At 44.7% G+C, this 25,650-nt stretch overlaps 1 protein-coding gene across 7 annotated transcripts in view; it reads right to left on the bottom strand.

The window, feature by feature from the left end:
* Positions 1–25,650, bottom strand: part of rerea (arginine-glutamic acid dipeptide (RE) repeats a) — a 185,528-nt gene that overhangs the window by 61,178 nt on the left and 98,700 nt on the right. For all 7 annotated transcript variants that reach the window (XM_088437459.1, XM_088437476.1, XM_088437492.1 and 4 more), the window contains exon 3: positions 23,441–23,511. In XM_088437459.1, the coding sequence (XP_088293585.1) occupies positions 23,441–23,511 (71 nt within the window). The remainder of the gene's footprint in view (positions 1–23,440; positions 23,512–25,650) is intronic.

Here is a 25,650-nt window from a genome sequence, read left to right as displayed (position 1 = left end):
AAGATACGTTTAAATAGGTAGAAGAACTTCATTGTGAGGTTTACAGGAAACTCCTTTTATTTAGCCATTTTTAGCAGTAAAAAAATTCTATTTTGTCATCAATTAACTCCTAAATAACCAGAAATTTTTAGACACTTCCTAGGCTAACATACAAAAAAACAAAACAAAAAAAGAATGTCCGAACTCTTACAAACGTAAAATGCTGTTTTCGGTATCAAATGACCTAAATTGATAGCTATTTTTTTTCCTGGTACGATTCAAACTTTACAAACGCATTTTTTTCACTTAATGACCAATCATAAATCAGCTTAGCCTTCAAGTCGTAAAAAGGTGGCTTTAAAGCTATGAATTATACATAAACACTATTATTAAATGACTTATCTACAAAATAACTTTTCAAACGGCGTAATGAATCGACTATCTCTTGAAGCAAGCTTTGCCCAAGCTATGACTACTAAGTTTATGTTCAAACCGATTCCGATTCGTTATTCCTTGTTTTTTCTTTCCGAATGAATCAAACGTTTCAATTAAAATCATAATCGCGGAGAAGACAATTAAGGCTTTATTTTGTGGCCGAAGCGTCCAGCCTTCCTCTGCTAAGCGGCTATTGCGGCAGCTTCGAAAACACAGTTTCTTTTCATTCGAGGCGAGCGGCGACTACAAGCTTAGCGTTACCTATTACCATAATAAATACGACCGTTATAGCCTGTTAGTATAGCGCATGGACACGCTGGCGGCCGGCCATATGTCCTCTTGTGGTTTTTGTGAAGCCGGTGCTAAAGATGGCTGCGGCGGGACTTGACAGGTGGGCTTCAGACACCTTGTGATTCTGTGCAGAGCCACGCCGAGAACATGCACGCTCCTTATATGGGTCTGCAGCGCTGCGCTCACCAAGCAGCTCAAACGCAGCCTCTCCGGTCAAGGCGCTTGGTTATGTGGAGCAGCGAACGAGTGGATGCCAAAGGCATAAAGGCAAAAGATAGACAAAGGATTTTAACAGCCTGTGTAAACTGGGTACCATTGAGGGAGATTTGACACGCTTCAATGACCTAATCTGTGCCAGCAGCCTATTGCATAGCTAAATAAACTACCAACCAGTAACAGGAGACAAACTAAAGCGGGGGAAAAAAAAAAAAAAAAAAACAAGGCAGGTTTGGCATATATTCTGCTAGGAACATCATAGTTGCTAAGGGTATGTAATTACCATTTTAATGATGCTGCTGTACATCCAATCATGCTCAAAATGCCCCAGTACACCACAAGGCTAAAAATATATAATTTTGCAAAGCAGTTTCATGAATCATTGATTTAATTCAAGGAGCAATTTTCTAATTGGGTGGAACATGAGTTTTTTTCTGACAGTGTTTGAATGTGTCACACGTATTGCCCTCACGTCACTTGTGCTACCTGAGCATTTTTTTCCCTAATTTTGTAAATGCTTTTAAAGGTGTAATAATTAAATGAATTTATTCAATTTTTTCTTCAACCACTCAAATTGTTCAGTGGCATCCGTTCTATCCATACACATGTAAGTTCAATTTATTAGCACCCGCAAAAATTTGAAAAATGGGCTGGCTTTGTAGGCTGTGAAATGACAACGAAGCTTTACATTCACTACCGCCACCTACTGGCTTGGGGTGAAACACAAGTCAACAAATAATTTTCTGTTTGCTAACATAACTTGACCGCCGCTCAATGGAATGTTGCAATAATAGCATGAAAATCAATGTAATACAATCTATTAAAATGCATCTCAAAAAGTTTAATTACAATGGTTTTGTATGGTCCAAAATTTGAACAATAATTACTTTTGTACATAAATTCTTGCACATCCAGCTGCAATTACATGGAAATGTCAGAATTGTTGCATTTTGAACCTTTACATGTTTTAATCATCTCCTGGAAACTTCAGTTTCCATAGTGTTTTTTCCCGATTAATTCTTTTACGATATCATAAGAAAATTTCCTTAATTTGTAACATAATGCCACGAGGATTAACGGCGCCATGTTGGTGTCGATAGCTAAGTAACGTGAGGCAACGATGTGTCAAGATAATCGGAACGGATCCAGCGATTGAGGAAAAACGTCAAAATAAAAGCTCCATAAGGCATTATGCATTATTTGGTATTATTTTGAAAATAGAGGCATGTTATGTTATTGCGGCACTTCATATGACTACTCCTGTGCAACACCAACTGAACTTGCAGCCTACATAAGAAGGCACACAGTTTTTTCCCAGCACGCAAGTCACAAACAAGGCGCGGCCTAAACGGTGACGATTCATTCGTATGGATCGCGGATTGAGTCAAACAAAACCTGGCGCTCTTGAACACAAACCAAGTGCCATTCAAAAACCACTTGGGGACGTTGGCCGGCACCTGATTCTCACACCAGTGATTCCATGTGCTTATAAGAGGCACAAAGACCAAAATTAACGTCGCAAACAGCGCTGCCGCTTATTTCAAGCCTTGCAAACATCATCATTTTTCTCTGCTGTATCTACGATATATCTAAACTGACAACAGCGCATATAGTAAAGAAGCTGTTGGATTTGCGGTCTTAACCGCAGAATTTAGCGCATCTCTATCTAACCTCCCGCATCAGAGCAAAGTGAGTACAGTAACATCGAACGTATAACGTACAGCTTCACCCCCATTTGGCATTTGGATGGCATTTTAGCGAGGCGGCAAACACTTTGCACCTAATTACGGCCAGCCGCCGCTGTATCCTGACAAACATCTACAATGCGAGCAGGATTATTATTTCCATTCTCCTTAGGCTAACCAGCACCTCTGTCGTTAATGTTAAGGTGGGCTGGGGGTAAGTGCTTGAGGTAAGAAAATTCGGAGCAAAGGAGGTCGAGCAAAGCCCGTGTGCCAACAGAATCAATAATGCTCGCCAATGTTTTTCTCTTGTACCTTTTGCGGTTCAATTAGCCCTTTTACCGCTTGCAAGGTAACGTCTTAAAGCAGCTCAAAGCCATTCCTTTAATTGTCTTATCTGACAATAAAAACAATGTGACTAATTAAGCCACTGTGCCTGAAACTAAGGGTCTTATAAAGGAAAAACATCTATGGTGGCTCAGGTAAAACATAAGCAGGGTTCAAATTAATCATATTAAAGTCTTCAGAAGTCAGAAAATTGTTAACATCAACAACACGTATATGAGGAGAGCTTTCTGGGAAAAAAATTTCAATGCAGGGGGGCTAGAACGCCAAACGCACATCTCGACTGCATCTCCCTTTACGATCACGTGATATACTAATCAGTATTACCTGTGAGGGTTTTAAACCACCAACAGTAAAATGGTTCACTCCACTCACGCCGCCTCGAAGCGAACGATTCATCACAGTGACCAGACAACGGGGGAGGGGGATAAAGGGGACGTCAGGGGAAGTCATGTGGAATAAGGTCAAGAGAGCCATAAGCTGTGGGAAGTGCAAATGATGTCAAACCGGGGCTGGGCAATTAACCGAATCAATTCAATTGCTCATTTTAGATATCGAAAATTGGAAAATGGGCTAAAACGGGAAAAAAAAGAGATTTTGCAAAAGTGGCTGGATGCGTGGTTTATAAGACATGGTACCAATAGGTACCAACTACTTATTTGTGGCATTTAAAGGGACAGTTCACTTATTGTGCCATTTTTAGCTGTAAAATTAAAGGTTAACAAATTGACATGAAGTTGAATTAATTGGATCATTTTTCATGTATCATTCATATTTTTAAAACATTTTTTTTCACTTGCTTGGATCACGTGTTGAAGGCTGAGGTAACAAGCATGGCCGATCTTATGAACATCACATGACCAACAGGTGAGCGTTGGTCGTTACCCTCGAGCGCCTTGAGCGCACGTCATATAATTTTCAGTCAAAACAAAGTAGAAAATATTATATGTACATGAAAAATGACTTATTTTTACTTCATTGTCACCAAAATATGAACTCATAATTGCTAAAAATGGTCAAATAAATAAACTACCCCTTTAAGTTTATGAAAAAACAGATTTTAAATGAGTATTCCTTATTTTGATATATTTTACACTGTGTTTTCTTTCCAAATGAATCAAACTTTTCATTAGGTTTACTTTAAAATTGATTTTGAATAAGTATTCCTAATTTGGCAATCGGAATTATTTCCCCGATTAAAACCGATTAAAAATCGCAACCGTCCAGATTGATGGAAGATAATCGAGATTGAACCCGCAAAGCATTTGTCAGGCTCCAAAGCGTCAACATGCAAATGGCTGCTATTGCGATGAACTAAAATGATTTTGGACGCTATGAATGTGGCCGTGGACAAATGTGAAGACAGATGTCATTGAATAAAAACACGGAAAACTCACCAGCTGTTTAAAAAGGGTACTTAATGTTAACAATATAATTATCAACAAATGATAACAGCAGGCAAAAAGCTACATTTTTACCTCCCTCAGCTCTGCGCACAAACGTTAACCGCCTGCTAGAAACAAAGGCATCCTTGTTCACAGCCGCAACGCTGCCAAGCTGTAAAGTACGTTCTTATAAAGGAATGAACAAAGACTGTGTGAGCATGGCGGGAACAGAAATGATTGCGGCTACAGAGAGGACAGTAAAGTCGGGCCCTCATTCCGGAAAATGCCTTTATCTCCGAGTGTTGATGTTATTTCACAGCGACGATCGACTGATACCCGTTTCAAATTCCACCGGAGATGATCATGTTTAGTCCACAATGGGAGAGGCAGGGGGTGAAGTCAAAATCGTATTACGTATCCAGACGCGGAATCGTCGAATGAGCATCCAAAGGCAAATATGTACTGTAAAAACCGGAATTTGACATTTTCCAAGGAAATACACCTTAAAACCGCTGTCATGCTTGACGTTACGTACCTCGCAAAGACTCAACTTTTGCTCGATTCGGCAGATTATCCTGCATCTAAGGATCATTTCGCTATACTTAATCGTTCTGTTAGCACCGTACCCTCTCGGCTTGAGCTGGATCTTATTGAATTTAATTGTAATCCTGAGTCGAACCGAAACTAATCATTCCGCTTTCAAATCAAACGGTCTGTGAATCGTTGCTCACCCTACGCATTAAAAACCGTATCAAATCGTCTTTCGGGGAGGAGATGTATACTCCTAAACCCCGTCTCCACCGACGTTACGTACCCTGGTCTACTTGACAAAATCAACGTTTCCGCCGAGAAATCTACCAGGCTCGACTCTACCCTACTTGTTTTCTCCAGTACCCATTGCGTTGTACCCCCGGCACGGGAAACTTCAATGGGAAATCAGCCATCATTAACAACAAAGAGGGGGAAAAGAATGAAAACGCTTTGTCTTCCATAACAGTCCTTTGATGGACTAGATCTAAGTATCGTCTTCTGGTTGATGCAATTTACAAAACAGCCACAATCCAAGCACCAGGTACAATAATCTTTCACGCTTCCCATTGTTTTTGATATGCATTGTGTACATTGAGCGCTTGCCGTAAACATACGTCACTGTGAGGCGTGGCTTCTGGGTAATGGCGGAGGCAATGTGCATGTCTACAAAAAAGTTCTATGTAGAAAACTGTGGCACTAACAAGGCTCTGGTGGAGCTTTGACGCGGATAGTTTTAGTTGACCTATTTTGAAGTCGACTTACCTGACATGGTCAACTTTTCTTTCTGTCCGCACTTGACAGCATGCAACTATGATAACTGAGGAAAATAGCTTTTTGGCTTTTGTTTTGACCAGTAAAATGTTACATTATCCATGATGTGCTACATTTGAATTAATTTTACTTTGTGGGACAGAAAGAGACTCTTGATTAAGCCCTATCACAACCCTGTTTAGAGTAAAAAATGCATACCTAGGCACACAATCAAGATGAGCACATATGGTGACATGCGATACTCTTGATGAATATCACCTACAGGCAGCGAATGACTACTATGAGCACATCACTCACAAATTTTGCGGGTGGAAAGACAACGCCCTAAACTGAGAACATACCATCCTTTGTATCCAAGGAAATACCACTCTATATTTGGTGAATCCCAAAAGAAACGGAGAACAATTATGAAGGTTCCAGTCTTTGAAACGCTACCAAACGTTGAGCGTTTGCATTTTATGGACTAAGAAGACACATTTGAGCGTTTTGCTTCGGGATTCAGAGCTTGTCGCCTCCTGTTTACGGCTTATTGGGCAGCCGCAGCATATAAATCTTTATGACACATCAGATAAAAACTCTCTTGGTTTTGCAAAGTGTTTCTTGAATACACTGTGTGGACTGTGCAAGATATGAAAAAGACCTTTAAAGAGATCTCAAACTGACTGGTATTTTTTTTTTTTCGTGATCAAGACACGATGCGAGTCAGCTGCTTTAGATCAACAAGCATTCAGATGGCGAGGACACAGAATAGCCGCGGGTCAAGCTGTAGCACATGTACAGAATGTCAAGAGCGTGCTATAGGGAGCCGCTGGTGATGGGGCGGCTGTTTCAAGGCAAGCACCTTCGCGAGTACCAAGCGTGGACATTCTTTCGACCTCGCAGCCATGTCTGAAATTTCCTCTTATCCCGTCTGCTCTTCTCCGCCATTTCCTTCCTTCCTGTGCTCTTTTTCACAAAAGTAAATGCGCACCATGTGTTCTTCAATGGGGGTCGAGAGAAAGGCGAGGGGGAACAGGGCCCTGCGTAGGGTGTGTGAATACGATACCGCAGTAAATCTTTGTTTCCACAGCAATAGCCACCTTCTCTCCTGTTGTATCTCAAGTCTTTTTATTGCCATGACACACACTGGGCAAGCTGCAAATTACCCTGAGTTGCGCTGAGAACCCACAGGAGGAAAAGACGGCTCGAGAATGCATAAGAGGCAAGGAGGGGAACGCTGAAATGTGAAGTGGGAGAAGACAAGGACGCGGTGTAAAATTAGCCCACTGTTTTTAGAGCAGAGGCCAATCCAATTAAAGCTTGACCAATCCACACAAATGTGTTTAGTGTCCGGTTACTACACGCAGTTCTCGGTGGCCGAGCAAGGGTAAGAGATTGTCGACTGTCGACGAGAGTTCATCTGCGTTCAAGGGTGCCGGGTTTTGTAAAACTTGATATGTGATCCATATGGAAAAACTGCCATGGTTTGGGCCGCACACAGTTCACTGGTTGCTAGGAGGGAAAAAAATGTGCGTATTCTTGTGTTTAATTCACATTGCACATTTGATGTAAGAGTAGCGATGCCAAGCAAAATAGGAGAGAAAGCAAGTCACGTGTATGTGACGATTTTGACAACTAGGAGTGAAACGAGTCTTTGTATATATATATATATATATATATATATATATATATATATATGTGTGTGTTACAGCGTCCCTGGCTTCCGTTTTTTTCATGTTACGACGTGGAATACTGAGTTTTTTCATACACTGTTTACGGTATTTTCCCGGCTTTGCGACAAAAACAACTGTCATGACCCTAGGGGGTTAGCTGTATTTCTGTTGTTTTGTCTCCATCTGCAGGCGTTTTGAGGGGCACTTATTTTCTGTTGCCGTCACATGATGGAGATGCTGGTCTGCTATTGGTCGGCCTCACTCGCTTCACAATGGCGGAACGGTAAATCTTTGTTCTATCGCGAGTGGTTATTTATAGTGCATTTCACTGTTTAACTCAAACTTGAAAGAGTTAGCCAAGGGTCCCAAGATTGCTAGTGATGTTAAAGAGAAAAGTAAGAAGATGATTTATATGGAAACCAAGCTGGGGATAAGAAATACGAAGCTAGCCTAGGTTACCCTCACTACGGAATATGGGCATAAGCGGCACTCAAAGGTAAATAAATCCTTTCTATATTTTTTATTTATGTTTACTGAAACATGTATATTATATATACATAGCACTTCCTATGTTATTTTGGTACCAATTTTTAATATGAATAAACAATTTATGTTTTTCCTGGGGTTCTAAACGCATTAGCTATTTACCATAGGTTTGGATTGGCTGCCATACCGTGAATTCGCTTTGCGAGCCCAACCGCGGAATGGATTAATCTCGTAACAAGGGGGCCCGCTGTATATTTTTTTATCTTTTCGGATTTTAGGATCTTTTTTCAATCAAATGATACATTTTGCTTTATTTGATGAGTATCAACAAACCCAAGAAGTCACAACAACCAAAATTAGCACGCCAAAAATAATAATTCACAAAACTGCTGCGCAATTAAAAAAAAGGTTTTGAGCCTTGAAACAAGAATTCCATCAAAAACACATAAAATAAACCAGCCAACCGATGAATATGAACAATTATTTTGGCTCGAAAGGTATATATGAATAAATCATATATACATAAAACAAACAAACAAAACATCCCTGAAGGGTCAAATTCTGGAGTCTTATTTTTTCTGCCTCGGTTGGCAACGTAGCACACCGGAAATCCGCTTTTATTTTGTAAATCGTTGCTTCATATGAGTTCTGTTTGACATGCATGTACCTTTCGTTCGTGTCACGAGTAGAATTTTTACATGCGTACTCGCACCTTGTGGGGCTCAAGCTGTAAGCGAGTGAACCTTCACGACTGAATAATTTAGCAATGGTGGTTATTGATTTAGCTTCTTAAAAAGCCTTATGAAAACACCCTTCAAACCAAAAACCCCCACTGGTAAGAGGCAACCCTAAATATGGAAAAGGCAATCGCCACGTTAATCTAAGACTCAGGAAATAATACAACTGTGTGGGCAACTCGTTTAATGGGCAGCACGTCTTTACACAAACGAAGGGCGGGAAGAGTTATGAAAAACTACATTTTGTTTTCAGGTGCACACGGAAGGCTAAATTGAGCCATCTACCCCACTGCGGCGATATTGTTATTGCAATGTTGCCGTTTGTATCGCTTTATTTATTCATCGCGGCGCTCTCGCCAACAATCGATGGAAATCTTCTTCTCCCCGAAAAAACTGAGTCCTGTACTCGTGCTGGAGATCCAATATGCGGGGGGGCTTCATGGGATCTGCAAGAATGCAGCAAGCTTGCAAGCTGACACCCGCCTGGTCCATCTAGTAGCATGTGTGTGCTTTGGCACGTGTTGCAGAGAAACATCGCCTCCGCTAAATGACCCGCTGTTATTACAAGAGCGGCATTAATGGCTTCATCTCAATGAAATATCAAGAGGCAAGAAGGGCTTTGGGAGAGCGCGCACAAATGGTGTCGTGCTTACTTCGCGCGGGGAATTAATCATAACTGTCAAAATGGAGAAAGTCTCGGACGGTGGGAAAACACGCTTCACTCTACGGCCGGGGAGTAAATCAAAGTCATTCAATTACCGTAAATTGCGGACTGTAAGACGTTACTTTTTTCTCACTCTTTGAACCCTGTGGCCCAGTGCAGGTTATGTACGTTTTTTTTGTTTTTTTTTTTTCAAACTAGTCTCCAGGGGGAACTCCCAGTAAACAAAGTGAGACAGAGGAATATGCTATTTTATTCCTGACTAAAAGACGCAATCAGGTATAGTTATAGGCATAGGCTGGTGCAACCTACACATGACAAAAATACAGTTTCTGTCAAATTTTTATTGATGCGGCTTAATCCGGTGTGGTTCATAGTCCGGAAAAATGTTAATCATTTCAAAAATTGAAGATTTTAAAATGAGTTAAATCATAAGCAGCAGGCTATAGGTTGGTTTACGAGACATGTTTACAATAGGTACAAACTACTTTATCTGGCAGCCATTTGTATTTGTTCTATATTTCGTTTTTCACTTCTTGTGGGGTGAAAACAACATCACGTGCTAATGACTCAGGTAACAACCAAGTGCTTAATTCAAACTTGAATGGGTTAGCCATGGGTCCCAAAATTGCTAGCGATGTTCAAGAGAGAACGAAGAAGATGATTAGCATGGAAACGAAGGCGGGGATGGTCAAGAAATACGAAGAAAGGTAGGCTAGGCTAGCTTTGCTAGGGATTATAGCCGTAAGTAGCTCAAGTATGTATATAGAATTTCATTTTTCCTTTGTATATTTTGTATTTATGTTATTCAACTATATACATGTATATTGTATATAAGTAGCACTTGCGATACTATTCTGTTACCAATTTTTAATATGCATATACAATTTTGACGTTTTTACCTGGGGTTTTATACGCTAATTACCGTAGCTTTCCATTGCCCGCCATACGACAATTTTCCCTTACAATCCAAACCCCGCGATGGATTAATTTCATATGGCGGCGGTCAACTGTACTTGTCAAACAAGGCGAAAAAAAAAAAAAATCACGTTAACCTGCTTTAGCCTATCACAGCCATTTTTGGTTCTGTTTTTTTTTTTTTTGAGCTATTGAGTGGTCGGTAACTTCTATTGCTTTCAAGCCGCTGCTGCTACTCAATGGGGAACATTAAAGGCAGAATGCTTCAATCAAACAGCTTGCAGCAGGCTCAGCTGGCTGGCCATGTCTATGCAGGCGCGATGCCCTTGTCAAAGCTGCTTCCTCTCAGAGAAAGCGGCTACAAGCAGACACTTGAAGACAGCTCCATACACACACACACACACACACGCTCACAAAATTGAGAACGGCAGAAGCTCCAAATGTTCCTGCCTGTGAAATGTAGCGGCTCGCTTACAGCAGCTGAGTGGACCGGGGAATTAAAAGAGGAGCATGGCGATTCTCTCGCCCTTGCATGCACACACGCACGCAGACACACACACACGATTGCGCCTAATGACTGCAGCGGCCCTTTCTCAAGAGAAAGCAGCGACTGCTGTTCCACTTGATAAATATTAACAAGAAGTACGACTGATGGCGGTGCTCACTGATCCATAATTGCATTTCAAAATGTTCAGCGGGCGATAAAAACAGGGGACGAAGCCCTCGGGAGTGACAAGCGATGCCTTGTCAAGTGAGTCCCTTGCCATCGTGTCAATGGAAAAGACGATTTGGTGAAAAGGGCTGCCAAGATTGGACATTATAGTGTAACGTTTTCGCCTTTCGTGGACCTATTGAAGCACACATCACGGGGGCGCTTCACACGAAGATAAAATGGATCCGTAGAGGTCGGATCGGAGCGATAACTCCACTGCACTCTCCAAAGCCACGCGGTAATAGAGCCAACCTGAGAGGACATCGTTGCAGAGCTAATTATCCGCAATTTTAGTTCCAAAACACCAGAAAAAACAAACAAATAATTGCATCATCATCAAATAGGAAGACTACAACAATAAAAAGCACCGGCTAACATAGTTTTGGGATGCTAGCTTTGTGTGTAGAAAAAGTGGATTGCTGAAATGGCGAAAAAAAACAAACAAAACAAAATATACGGATGCCACAAATTTACAAAAAAAAAGCACTCCCGATTTTGTTTGATACCCATCCTGTGTACAATGACAATAAGGGCATTCTATTCCCGCACAGGCCAATAGGAAGGGACTACTTCAAAATAAAAGCATGCCAAGGCCTTTGTATCCAAATATGTGATAATCCAAGTTTTATTTTGAAGTTGGCCTTATTACAGAGATTCCAGCATGCTTTACGGTCACGCAGAAGATTAACAATTGTGGCCGTGGTTGATTTGATACATTTTTTTTTCTGACGTACGCTGATAAGCAGGTATCTGGGATGAGGAAATTTGCCTCAAGCATTTTATTCAAATTACTCGTTTTAGCCTGAGCTATTATACACCGTTCACAATCCCAGGAGTGTTAAGTACTCACATTCGCCGTGAAAACGTCCATTTCAATAAATACCACTTTAAATGAGCGTGGCATAACCATATAGTTGTTATTTATTTACAATATACTGTATATCTGATGATCTTATTGCACATACCCTGCTGTGGTCTGGACATAATTAGGCATATCACACTAGCGTATTTTCCGCACCGAAAAATCAGTCAATTTTCTCAAAAGCTGATGGTGCGACTTCTGCAGTGCATTAACCACGCTTTCATTTTTGGGGCATGAAACTGCATAAAATAACTTGAATTTTTACCTCTGCATTTCAAGTTATGAATATATTTCCCCCCTCCCATTCTTCAGACAGTTCTTTCCATAATTCATCTTTATTCTTAATTTCTGATTCATTTATAAAGATTGACTGAATTCTTTGATTGCTTTGTTGACGTTCCCTTTAGCGCAGCTGCATCTATTATAAGGCAACCCCAGCCACTACTGTAGCTTCTATTCTATGCACCTTATAATGCGGCGCGCCTTATATGTGTAAACAGATTCAAAATAGGCCTAAATACGGTATTTAGTTGAAGTGTTTTTGCCTGATTTAACATTCTAAATGTACACAGCACACAGTAAGACAGCACTAAGAAATACGTCACAAGATTCGCCAGTTTCAACTAGCCATCCTTTTCCCTCGACCTCAATTGTCTCCTCAGTCTCCATTTCTCTCTCAATCTCATCTAACGGTTCCTACACTGCCCCCCCACCCCTTTCCTCGCTCCTCTTTATCTACCGCCACTCACCTACCTCCTCCCATCCAATGTTCTAGTCATTGTGTCCACGTCCTCAACACTCATTGACCCCCACCCCCCAGCACCTCCTCTGCTTGTATCTAACCTCATTTGCTGTTATTGGCTAAGTCAGCTGCGTTCAATCCCCGAGGCCTCCCCCCATGTTCCTTCCCCACATCCTTTCTCCCGGCATCCTTGTACCCCGCCCTCTCTTGCTTATGAAGCGATTGCAGTGTTTCTCCCTCCAGGAACAAGGGGAAGTATGCCAATGCATACACCCACACACAGCTCCTCATCCCCTGTTTAATTACACAAGCCTGTTCAATGGGGTTTTTGTTGCCAAGCAGTCCAATTTTCACCATCGCAAGGTGGAGGGTCTTTGTTGACGGCTACGTCACCACGTTTGCACGGTTAAAAGCGTTTCTTTGGAAAAGACGCGAAAAGGAGTGGGTTACAAAGGGCTTCCAGTCATGTGACGTGAGAGTATTGATGGATGTCATGTCATTGTCCTTGAAGCTTTACCACAAAGTCATTTTTTACGCAATAAATTCAAGACATATTTCGATGTTTTTTTTTTTTTAAGAGTCCAACCATTCAATCCCAGGCACTTTTTAAAAATGTTTTTTTTCAAGGGTTTGGCCAAAGGAGCATATAAAAATGGTTGGTATTAAACAAATGAATCATTAAAGGGACAGTGTGTAAGATTTAGAGCGTTTTTCATGAAAAATGAATAAAATAAATGATCTTAAATTTCAAAAACTTGCGACTGCATGTGTTCTTAATGACCAACAGTACGTTTGAAATACAATCACAGGTCTAGTTCTCAGGAAATGAAATTACAAGGGGAGTGGCACTTCTCCGGCGGCGGCCATGTTTGTTATACCTACGGCCATTGGTACATGCAGTACCTGCATCGAGTCCTACTGTCCGTCGCGAAAACGGTCTAAATCTTACACACTATCCCTTTAAAGTAATTAATAACTTTAGATAATGAAGTAATTAGGTCAGGAATTACTTCATTTTCTAAAGTAATCAATCAAGTAAAATTCACATGGACGCTTGTTTTATGGAAAGCCATTTGGGGAATTACTTAAGGAATTACTTTAGTACCTCAAACAATTGATTACTTTAGTACCTTAGGTACTACTTAATTACTTAGCAATATATTTTAGTACTTAAAATGATTATTCTGGCGCTTAATTACCTAAAGTAATAAATGACATGAGTATTACCTAAAATACCTGATTCACAGTGGACAGCAAGAAGCAAAATGGCTGCCCCCTTAGAAGGATAAAAACTGATGGATTTCGCAGCTTAATTCATATTAACAAACGCAGTATTAACTCATTGACGACTATAGTCGTCAAAACGTCCATTTTAACTGGGCTTGCAGTACGAACAACGGTTAAGATCAGGGGTGTCGAACGTGCGGGCAAACGGGTTTCATCCGGCCCACAAGATGTTTTTGATGATTTTTTTTCAATCAATGAAAAACTAGGAATGTTTTATGATTAATAGTAATGTTAATGTTTCACGATTAATAGCGATGCGCAGGATGAAACGAGTTTGACCCCCCTGTTTAAGATGGTCAAAACGGCTTGCAACCAGCCGCCGCTCTTTCTCGCATTTTTGCAAGTTGAGTGAAACGCTGCTTGATCAATGTGTCGGCGAGTCCGCCGTTAGCGCGGCTGCGGCAGCCGGCGACTAAACAAACAAGGGAAGATGATTGCCCTACGTTGCAGGATTTATTTTTACGTATGCTACTGTTGGCAGTCTGCTCGGCTTGTGTTTAAGCGTGTGAGTAACGTGGAATGACAAGCCAGTGAATCATCTCAAAGTAGAAAATATCCTCCGAGTGAAAGAGGGAAAAGAAAGGGACAGGCTTCAATCCGCGTGCGCGAGAAGAGCCGTGGCCGCCTTTGGAATTCCTACATACTAATTGGATTCGCAGGTCATTAGGTAAAATACACGAGCGGGACTTAATACCGAGTCGGGATGGAGAGTCGCGGAAAGGCGGGGGATATTGATAAGGTTGTTTGGTGGAGAGGGGAGAAATTTCCTCCCCCCGGCCGCGCCTTCAGAGCCCAATCTCCCGCAAAAAGGGCGCGGGGGTGTCGATCAATAGTTTAGCCAGCATGAAAAGAAGTGGAGGCCAAAGGCAGATGCGGGGAAGAATGAGAAGATGGCAAATAAATTGTGTTGATGTCTAATGAGAGCTCAGCTCCAAGTAGCTTGCGCTTTGCTCTTTTCGGTATGCGGTGGCAAAAAAACAGGAAATAAGAACACAGAGTGCGACAACGGAGCGGCACGAAAGCGTCCCGTTGCCCCCTGAGGGAAAAATCGCGTGGCCCACATTTGTGTTCAGGGGTGCGTTTCAGATTTGCAAACGAGAATGTACAATTACAGTTTTTTTTTTTTTTTTGGACAGGCCGTATTCCTATTTACAATTGTTACCGTAACGGGATGAGCGAGAAGGCGAACGTCACTTGGTTGTTAGCAGCTGGTGCCTGCTGCAGCTAACGGCAGCTCGTGTTAGCTAAGGTTGTTACGGCGTTATTTTCAATCAAAGAAACGAGCAGCCTGAACCAATGTTCGAATCCATCTTTGTTCATACACATAAATATTACTTAAATGCGGTTATGATGTCTCCAGCTGATTCAATTAAGAGTGGCAAGTGCACCGATTAAAGAACACGGAAATGTATTCTTTTTTATTAATTGAGGTCTTGTGGTATATACGCACAATCATTAACTTGGTGGGACACGGATGGTGCACAACTTTGGGTATTTGTGGCAAAATGAACAAGCTGAATTGCATGGAAAGGAAAAACAACACTGGTGCTGCGTTGACTGACCACTCCCAATGTGGGAAATCTAAAACAGACTTACCCCGCAATAAATATATAACACAAGGAAATATTTAGAATTCATAAAGATTAGACTTAATTTGTTTTTCTATAGTTCTTGCATTGTCCCTAAACTGTTCGTGCATCCTATACACCATAACACACACAAAACACCAGAATTTGACTCTAAAATGAAGAGAATGTCCTATCCACAAGTGCGTCCAACTTTTGGGGAATTACGGTACATCCTAAATGATCTAATATTATCCTTGGAAGACCATTAAGTATGACAGAGCAAACATGGCTGCCCTGAAGACAGCCTTTTGTGATTTGGCCAGGAAAAAACACACACACGCACACACTTGTTTGGGAAAGTCAGCAGGGCTTGTCGTTGTAGCGTAGGACTACAAGATAGGGTCTGCTCAAACAAATACAAGCACCCAGATGGCTGTTCATTAATTACAGGTGGACATTAAGTGGTGGGGGTGGGGGTTGGGGCGGTACATGAGACACAGATGTAGAACAACGGGGAAAGTAGAGAGTGAAAAAAAGGTCAGCTGAAGGGGTCGCGTTTTTTTTTCTTCTTTCTAGAGAATCATTTCTGTCTAGTCCAGGTCTCCTCGGGTAGTCTTGGTCAAGGTGGGGAATGTGTGTGCAACTGCGTGTGTGTGCAAGATGGAATCCGATTAAAGGCCTGCCGTTGAGAGGCAGAACTGCCCTGCGAGGCCCGCTTCACAAAAGGCATCCACATGAAACTGACCTTCAGTCAAAAATATTCACACGACACAAAAACAACACAGACACACACCAGGGGCGGGAATCGTCGATTATCGGGTCTCGACTCGAAATTGATTTGATGAAAATTATTTGATCGCTTTCTACTTCAAGCTTGCAAAACCGAAAGACACATGGGGACGTGAAAGTGTCATTTTGTTGTACGTTTATGTCACAGTCCACCATTTCAGCCACCTCACTTCCAGCTTCACCACACCCGCTCAGCCCTCCTTCTAATCAGCCTCGAACACCAACACCTGCAACCATTTACCCGCTCAGTATAAAGCCCGGTCACTTCCCTCCACAACCCGCCAGATCGTCTCTATGCGCTACGCCGAGCTTTCCAGCAATTCCTCCTGCCAGCCTGCCTGTTGTCCGACCCTGTTCGCCCTTGACCTCCCGATTGCCTGCCGAATTGACTGGATCCTTGGTATTTCGACCTTGCCTGCCTCTGACCACCCGCTAGCCTGCCGTCTTTACCTGTATGCCCGAGCCCCCCTCCCGTCTCGCTCCCTTTGCCCGACTCCCAGCCAAACCCCAGCTCTCCCGACTCCAGAACCCCCCAGACGTCTGTGCCACGCTCCCGTCAGCTCCCACGACTACCCGCACCTTCTGTTCAATAAACACTCTGCCATTGCCCTTACCAGTGCGTGCGTGCTCTTGGGTCCTCCCTCGTCCCGCCGTAACAGTACGATCTGGCCAGTCCAAATGGACCCAGCGCGCCGATCCCTCATCCAGCCGTCATCCGCTCCCGATCATCCGCCCAATTTTCTGCCTCATGACCGGCCCGAGCCCCAAATTGGCGTCCCGGAACGCTACGAAGGTGATCCCGAAACTTGCGAGGCGTTCCTAACGAATTGTTCACTTTTGTTCGCCCTGCAGCCCCGAACATTTGCCTCCGAGCGCGCTAAAGTAGCGTTCGTCATCAACCACCTTACGGGCCGAGCCCGCTTGTGGGGAACGGCGGAATGGAGGAGACGGTCACCCGCGTGTGCCTCCTTCCAGGCGCTCGAGGAGGAGATTTTAAAAGTCTTTGGACTCAGCTACGCCAGTGCGGAATTGGGCCGGGGCCTGCTCGAGTTGCGTCAAGGCGACGGAACGGTGGCGGATTACGCCATTGACTTCCGGACGCGAGCCAGTCAGAATAGGTGGAACGGTCCCGCACTCGTAGACGCCTTCCTTCATGGACTGTCCAGCCGTCTTAAGGACGAATTAGTTTCTCATGAACTCCCCGTCACCTTGGACGGGGTGATTAACCTGGCGACGCGGATAGATATCCGCTTGCAGCATCGGCTACGCGAACTGCAACGGGAAGAGAGGCACCAGAGGGCTTCTCCGCCGGCCAGAGTGAGCTCCCATCTGGCGACGTCAGCTCCTCCCGGTGGCGGGAGTGCGCCAACGCAGCCAGCTCGCGCGCCCCTGACTCCTGAAGAGCGGCAACGCCGCCGCTCCGCCCGGCTCTGCCTTTATTGTGGGGAACCAGGACACTTTATTTCCGCATGCCCAGTGAAAAGACCAATCCCGGTCCCGAGTAGAGTAAAAATGGGTCAAGTGACTCTTTCCCTGTCCCGTGACAGAGCCCTCTTACAAGCCCAACTCCTGCTGTCTGATGGCCCCCACACTGTAGGCACCCTGGTGGACTCTGGGGCTGACGCTAACGTCATTAGCCGGCAGCTAATGATTCAACTCGGTCTCAAGAGCTTCCCTCTGCCCAAACCCTCACCTGCCCATGCCTTGGACGGGCGCCCCCTGGGGGTGATAACTCACCAAACCGCACCTCTCTCTATGCGCTTGTCAGGCAACCATGAGGAAAAAATACAATTTTGCATCCTAGATCATCCGCAGATACCGCTAATTTTGGGGCTGCCTTGGCTTTGTCGCCACAACCCTCACATCAATTGGGAGAAGGGAGTCATTTTGGCTTGGGGCTCATCATGCCATCTCTCCTGCCTCAAGCGCGCATCTGTTCCTGATCCCCTCGCCGCTCCGCCTGCGCATGCCGATATCGCTGGTGTGCCGCCTGAGTATCACGACCTTAGCCAAGTCTTCAGCAAAGCGCGTGCAACCTCCCTGCCTCCCCACCGCCCTTATGATTGTGCAATTGACCTATTGCCCGGGACAACGCCTCCAAGGGGTCGCCTATACTCTCTGTCGGGTCCAGAACGGCAGGCCATGGAGAGGTATGTCAACGAGTCGCTAGCGGCGGGCATCATACGTCCTTCCTCTTCTCCGGCGGGGGCAGGGTTTTTCTTTTCCGAGAAGAAGGACAAGACTCTCCGCCCTTGTATCGATTATCGGGGCCTGAACGATATCACGATTAAGAATAGATATCCTCTTCCACTAATGACCTCAGGGTTTGAGCTACTGCAGGGGGCTGCCTACTTCACAAAGCTCGACCTACGCAATGCCTACCATCTCGTGCGGATTAGGGAAGGCGATGAATGGAAGACTGCCTTCAATACCCCGCTCGGACACTATGAGTACCTAGTCATGCCCTTTGGACTCACCAATGCCCCAGCGGTCTTCCAGGCACTACTCAACGATGTCCTGCGGGACATGCTCGACAGATTTGTATTCGTTTACCTGGATGACATTCTCATCTTCTCCAAGACGCAGGGTGAGCATGTTCTCCACGTTCGCGCAGTTCTGCAACGCCTGCTGGAAAACTCTCTGTTTGTCAAAGCGGAAAAGTGTGAGTTTCATGCCTCATCAGTGTCCTTCTTGGGCTACATAATCGCTAAGGATAGCATCAGTATGGATCCCGCAAAAGTCTCGGCTGTTACTTCCTGGCCAACGCCCGAAACCAGAAAACAACTGCAGCGCTTTCTTGGCTTTGCTAACTTTTACAGGCGATTTATCAGGAATTACAGCGCCACGGCAGCTCCTCTTACGGCTCTCACCAGCCCCAAAACCCCTTTCCGGTGGAACCCAGGTGCCGAAAGGGCCTTCCAGGAACTCAAGCACCGCTTCACATCGGCCCCAATCCTTCAAATGCCAGATCCTGGTCAACAATTCATGGTCGAGGTTGATGCATCGGAGACTGGGGTTGGGGCCGTTCTCTCCCAGCGGTCACGGAAGGATGGGAAACTCCACCCTTGCGCATTCTTTTCTCAGCGCCTCTCTCCCGCAGAGAGAAATTATGACATAGGAAACCGCGAACTACTTGCCGTAAAATCCGCCCTGGAGGAATGGCGGCACTGGCTGGAGGGAACGAAGATCCCCTTTGTGGTGTGGACAGATCACAAAAACCTCGAGTATATCCGTCAGGCTAAGAGGCTGAACTCCCGCCAAGCTCGTTGGGCATTGTTCTTCACCAGGTTCAACTTCAACCTCTCCTACCGCCCAGGATCCCAGAATATCAAGCCGGACGCCCTCTCCAGGCAGTTTGAACTTGAGGACAGTTCATGCCGGGACCCCGAGACTATCCTTCCCCCGTCATGTGTCATTGGCTTGCTCACCTGGGAGATCGAGGAGAAGGTGAAGTCAGCTGCCAAGGGGCAGACTAAACCAAGCCAATGTCCCAGTAACCGTCTGCCTGTCCCCGACTATCTTCGTTCCGAAGTTCTACAGTGGGCTCACTCTTCGAAATTGACTTGCCATCCCGGCATTCAACGGACCCTGATTGTCCTCAGGCGACGGTTCTGGTGGCCCTCTATGGAGAGGGACGTGCGTGAATTTATCCAGGCCTGTCCCATTTGTAGTCAGAATAAATCGTCACATCAGGCTCCTTCCGGGCTGCTGCGCCCCCTTCCTGTTCCGCATCGCCCTTGGTCTCATGTTTCACTTGACTTCGTGACCGGTCTACCTCCATCAAACGGTAACACAGCCATCCTGTCCATAGTTGACAGATTCAGCAAAATGGCTCACTTTGTTCCCCTCCCGAAGCTTCCCTCCGCAAAGGAAACGGCACAACTCCTGATTGACCATGTTTTCCGCCTACATGGGCTTCCCCTTGATGTGGTGTCAGACAGGGGTCCTCAGTTCAGGGCGGCTTTTTGGAAGGAGTTTTGCCGGCTCATTGGCGCTACGGCCAGCCTGTCCTCCGGGTTCCATCCGCAGACCAACGGGCAAACGGAGAGAGTAAATCAGGAGATGGAAACTGCCCTCCGCTGTCTGGCATCCCGAGACCCTGCCTCCTGGTCGGCCCAGCTCCAGTGGGCAGAGTATGCCCACAACACGCTGACCAGCTCCGCCACAGGAATTTCCCCCTTCGAATGCGTTCACGGCTACCAACCTCCGTTGTTTCCGGCTCTAGACGACGACGCCACCTGTCCGTCTGCCCTTGCCTTTGCTCGGCGGTGCCGCCGGACATGGGCCCGAGCCCGCTCGGCCTTGCTGCAGGCCAGTAAACGCTACACTCGGACGGCCAATAGGCGGCGTACTTCGGCCCCAACGTACCAGGTGGGTCAGAAGGTCTGGTTGTCCACTAAGGATTTGCCCCTTCGAGTGGAATCCAACAAACTCGCTCCCCGTTTCATTGGTCCCTTCCCCATCCAGAAGGTACTGAACCCGTCAGCTGTGCGTCTTGCCCTACCTCGCTCGATGCGTGTTCACCCAAGTTTCCATGTCTCCCGAATCAAGCCTGCAATAGATAGCCCCCTGGTTCCCGCGCTTCCGCCTCCTCCGCCTCCTCGGTTCGTTGATGGGGGCCCGGTGTACACAGTCCGGCGGCTGCTCCGCTCCCGTCGCCGCGGCAGGGGCCTCCAGTACCTAGTGGACTGGGAGGGGTATGGCCCGGAAGAGCGGTCTTGGATCCCAGCCCGCCAGGTTGTGGATGCCTCCTTGGTCTCTGACTTTCACCGCCTTCATCCTGATCAGCCATCTGGACCGTCTGGGCGTCGTGGCGCGCCCCGGCGTGTTGCCCGCCCCCCCGCCCATGGGGTTTCCCCGGCCGTTGGCCTTTCCCTCCCGCCCAGTGGTGGCCTTGGGACGTCGGGAGCCGTCCCTTGATGGGGGGGTTCTGTCACAGTCCACCATTTCAGCCACCTCACTTCCAGCTTCACCACACCCGCTCAGCCCTCCTTCTAATCAGCCTCGAACACCAACACCTGCAACCATTTACCCGCTCAGTATAAAGCCCGGTCACTTCCCTCCACAACCCGCCAGATCGTCTCTATGCGCTACGCCGAGCTTTCCAGCAATTCCTCCTGCCAGCCTGCCTGTTGTCCGACCCTGTTCGCCCTTGACCTCCCGATTGCCTGCCGAATTGACTGGATCCTTGGTATTTCGACCTTGCCTGCCTCTGACCACCCGCTAGCCTGCCGTCTTTACCTGTATGCCCGAGCCCCCCTCCCGTCTCGCTCCCTTTGCCCGACTCCCAGCCAAACCCCAGCTCTCCCGACTCCAGAACCCCCCAGACGTCTGTGCCACGCTCCCGTCAGCTCCCACGACTACCCGCACCTTCTGTTCAATAAACACTCTGCCATTGCCCTTACCAGTGCGTGCGTGCTCTTGGGTCCTCCCTCGTCCCGCCGTAACAGTTTATTAAGTTTCGAATTGAAAAGAAAGCGCCATTATCCACAAAACCGCGACTGCTACTCCATTCTTCTGCTTGATTCATTGACATACCATCCACTTGAATGGAAGGCCGAAGTCTAAAGTTGTTTGAATAGCTATTGTGACCATAAGTAACAAGATGGAACATTTATTGTAGTTTAATTTCACACCCAGCATTGTTCTTAATATATGCCTGCTTTTATCGTTGTTTAGATATTTGAAGTTATAAACATTGCATTCATATACGGATCTTTTTTCTGCTTGAGTTGGAAACGTCTGACTGCATTTGAATGCACCACAAAGTTAGCGGCTCGCTGAAGACTTTGGTACATTGACAGCATGTTTGACGGGAGACTTCTTAGTGTCCTTAATCAGCGGTTGAGTGTGATTTTTTTTGGTGATAAATCACATTGACGGCAACAAAATGGAGCCAAGGGGAGGCGTAAAGCTTGCCGGTAGCAACCAACTGTGTAAGCCAACTTGAAAATAAGATTTTGAGATTTGCATTTTTAATTCATAAAACCGATACACCGATTCTGTATGTTGATTACATTTTTGCGCACATATGTCACGCGCGCATCCAATATGTGTTTGAAAAAGATATGTGTGTGTCTGTGACCATTCAGCTGATCTCCCATCATCACGCTGGCTTTTGGTAGCCATTATTTGGGTCCCCTGGGGGGGGTGGGCTGACAGTAACCAAGCCTTCAAGGATATGTTGAAATTGCCAGTGTACTAAAAGACATCTACAGCTCAAAGGCAGTGGCATGTGTAGCCACATCTGCGCAATAAATACCAGTCAACAACAAATGTCCAAATAGACCAAGCATAGTTTTCGGCAAAAGTGCTAATTGGCTAATTCAATTACAGACAAAATTCAATGAGAGCGAGTGGTCTCGGGAGAATACGCTGACAAACGTGTTGAATTTCTCGTATTACCGCACTGGTTTATAAAAACTCAACGGCAAGCAGCCACTCTTTGGATTGTCGAAGTTACATTACGCTGCAGAACCTCAGAGCCCGAGGCCTTGTCTACACAGAACCGGGGTTAAAGTATTTAAACCCGGAATATTCTCCCCGTTTGTGTTTAAAGGGAATTTTGTCCAGATAGCTTTCAAAAAATTGCTTCTGCACAAATCCGCTTAGTTCGGTTTTATTCATTTACAAGCATGACAAGTCACTAGGCAGAATTAGTTTCACCAAATTCTGTCCAATGGGAAAGAACCTCTGTCTCTTAACTCAATCAGCGCCATGGATGGGAATTCTCGTCTTTTAAAACAGTAATAACAATAATAGAAATTAAAATCCTCACCAAACACATTTTTTATGGAGGGTAGCTGACACCCTAGACTAATGCTTACCTAATATAAGCCAATTGAGCACTGTAGTGCTGTGACCACTGGATGGCAGTGTTTCCATGCTTACAACACAGCTATTACCAACATCAATTCTAACTGAAGTATGGAAGTCAATCTTTCACATGGCAGCACTTATATTTACATAGACATAGCACACAATATTCTGTTGCCCTTGAAAGGTGAGTGAAAACGCTAAATCTACTGGCCTTCTAGCAGAGGCGTCAAACTCCAACCCTCGAGGGCCGGTATCCTTCATGTTTTCCGCTTTTCTTTCCCCAACACACCAGATTCAAATGATTACCTTATTAGCAAGCTCTGCAGGAGCATGAAAATGATCTTAATCATTTGAATCAGGTGTGAGAAAAGTGGAAAATATGAAGGATACCGGCCCTCGAGGACCGGAGTTAGAGTCTAACGATTGGCACTGAAATAGTTATAGCCACCATCTTTGGAGAATTTGGCAAATTTCCACTAAATTTCCAACGGCACGTCTGCAAGAAGCCCGGTGACGTGTAGACTATGCCAAAAAAAAAAAAAAAAGAAAAACAAGGGAATTAAACTACTCACCAGTTTGAACTCTTGAATGCTACAAATGAAGTAGGGAGTGTTGGGCCGGCGACTCTCAATGTACACACAATCTGAAAGACCAAAACAAAAATAAAGGTGTGGTTAGCGTGAAGAAATTGACACTTCTCAAGGCATTTATGCTTTAATGCCGTCAAGCTTAGTCAGAAATTATTTGGAGTGTTGTTACCTCTGCTGAAAAGACGTCTTTTTTTTCTCCCCCCCCTCTCATTGAGTCAAATTCAATTGGAATGCGAGTAATAGGATTAAGGACTTTTGGAGCGCTACAAGGTTGCCTTTCCAAAGCAAACATTTGGCCCAAGGGGAATTATGCCATTGTTCCACTCCATTTATACATCAGCGTGCAATGCAGGAGTTAACCCTGGCCCTCCCCCAACGTAACCTGGTTTTGAAAAAAAAAAAAATACAAGTTTGACATTGGAGATATACTGTATCTGGTGAGTGCGCTCTTCTGGAATCCACGCTCTGCCAAATGAAATAACGCTCACAGATGTAAAAAGGCGGTTCTCTCACAAAGAGTGGAAGGACTCGGGCCCGGTGAGATGGCCGGGCCGTGAACCGCAGCCCCCCCCCCCCCCCTCCCCTCTGCATTTCTTCAAGCAAAACATTCACGCCGCAGACGACAAAACACAGCGGAGCACTTGAGAAAAGAACAGAGGAGGACTAATTTGGAGGGGAGAGGGGGCTAATGGCGGCTGCTCCACCTGGTGCGGTCCTTGCACCGCACACGCAAGAAAAATGCACACGAGTCCAAAAGGCAGCTGTCTCGACTGGGGTGGCAATTTAACGACGGATACTTTAAATATTAACTCCATTAATCCCCAAGAACATTTTAAAGTTTTTTTTTTAGCATTCAGATAAGCCAATTCCAGTTTTAATTCCTTTTCAGATGTTTGGTCAAAGGAGGGTGACACGAAATCTACTTAAAGGGACAGTGTGTAAGATTGAGACCGTTTTTAATGAAAAAGAAATGAATTAAATGATTGTAAATTTCAAATGACCAACAGTTCTTAATGACCAACAGTATGTTTTAATATCATCATAGGTCTAGTTATCATGAAATGATATTACATAGGGGGCGGCCATGTTTGTTATAGCTACGGACAATGGTAAATGCGGCACCTGCAGCGCCCCCTGCTGTCCGTAGCTAAAAAACGATCTAAATCTTATGCACTATTTCTTTAGGTAATTCATTAATTTATGCACTCAAGTGTTAAAGTAATCAATTACCTTGGTACTTTAATACCTAAATAATCAATGGCTTTAGTAATTTATTATCTAATAAATTCTTTTAGTACTTAATTACCTCAAGTAATTGATTAGGACCTAATTACCTAATTCAATTGATTACTTTTGTCCTTAATTTAGTACAAAACATTTTTAGAGCTGGCTTCAGCCAACACTTGGAAAATAATATAAAACAATATCGACAAGTACTTGGATTGAATGCCTGGACTAAAAAAAACATGAAAATATATCCAATATAGTATTGAATAAGTGGTGCTTTTTAAATGTAATTTTAAAGGGATAAAAAAATTAGGCCTGTGCTAAATGGTTACGAGTTGCAAATATTAGCATTAGCGCACTAGAGCTCACCATGTAAGGTCAACAAACAGTATTATTTAGTTCACATCTACAGGTACATGTTTTATGTACATTACACATAGTGTCTTTAAAATCACTTAGATATGATACTTCAACAACATCGCATGAGTAAAGTTAAATGTATAAAAGCGTGACATGTTTCCGGAGAAGCTTCGCGGCAAAATCATTTCGGGGCGACTTACCGAACTTGGTCGACTTTTTGCTCTTAGCCCTGCTGCATACGAAACAAAGTCAATTGGCCAGCTACATGCTACTGTATTTATTCCCTGGATTAACACCTTCAAAGTGCATTCATGCACCAATGAAAAGCACAACGTAAGACTATATTTTAACGGGCTAGAGTCAGTCATCTTACAGCAGTATCATTAAAACGTGTTGCTCCGAAGCTTCCTCTCACAAAAGGTGTGTGGCAAGCATTTTCCGTGACACGCGCTCTCTGTTATTTATATGTTTGTGTCAGCTGAGTTATTGATCTGGCTGTGGTTTATCTTACAGCCTGAAAAAGGAAAAAAAAAAAAAGCGGTGGCAAAAGATATTTAATGGCCCTTACAGCCAAGAGCCCATTTGTAGAGGTGCGGCTGTCTATA

This window comes from Hippichthys cyanospilos, chromosome 2 (genome assembly GCF_059441005.1).
Source record: "Hippichthys cyanospilos isolate Australia breed blue-spotted pipefish chromosome 2, RoL_Hcya_1.0, whole genome shotgun sequence".
NCBI classification, from domain to species: domain Eukaryota; kingdom Metazoa; phylum Chordata; class Actinopteri; order Syngnathiformes; family Syngnathidae; genus Hippichthys; species Hippichthys cyanospilos.
This window is presented reverse-complemented; position numbering and strand designations above follow the sequence as displayed.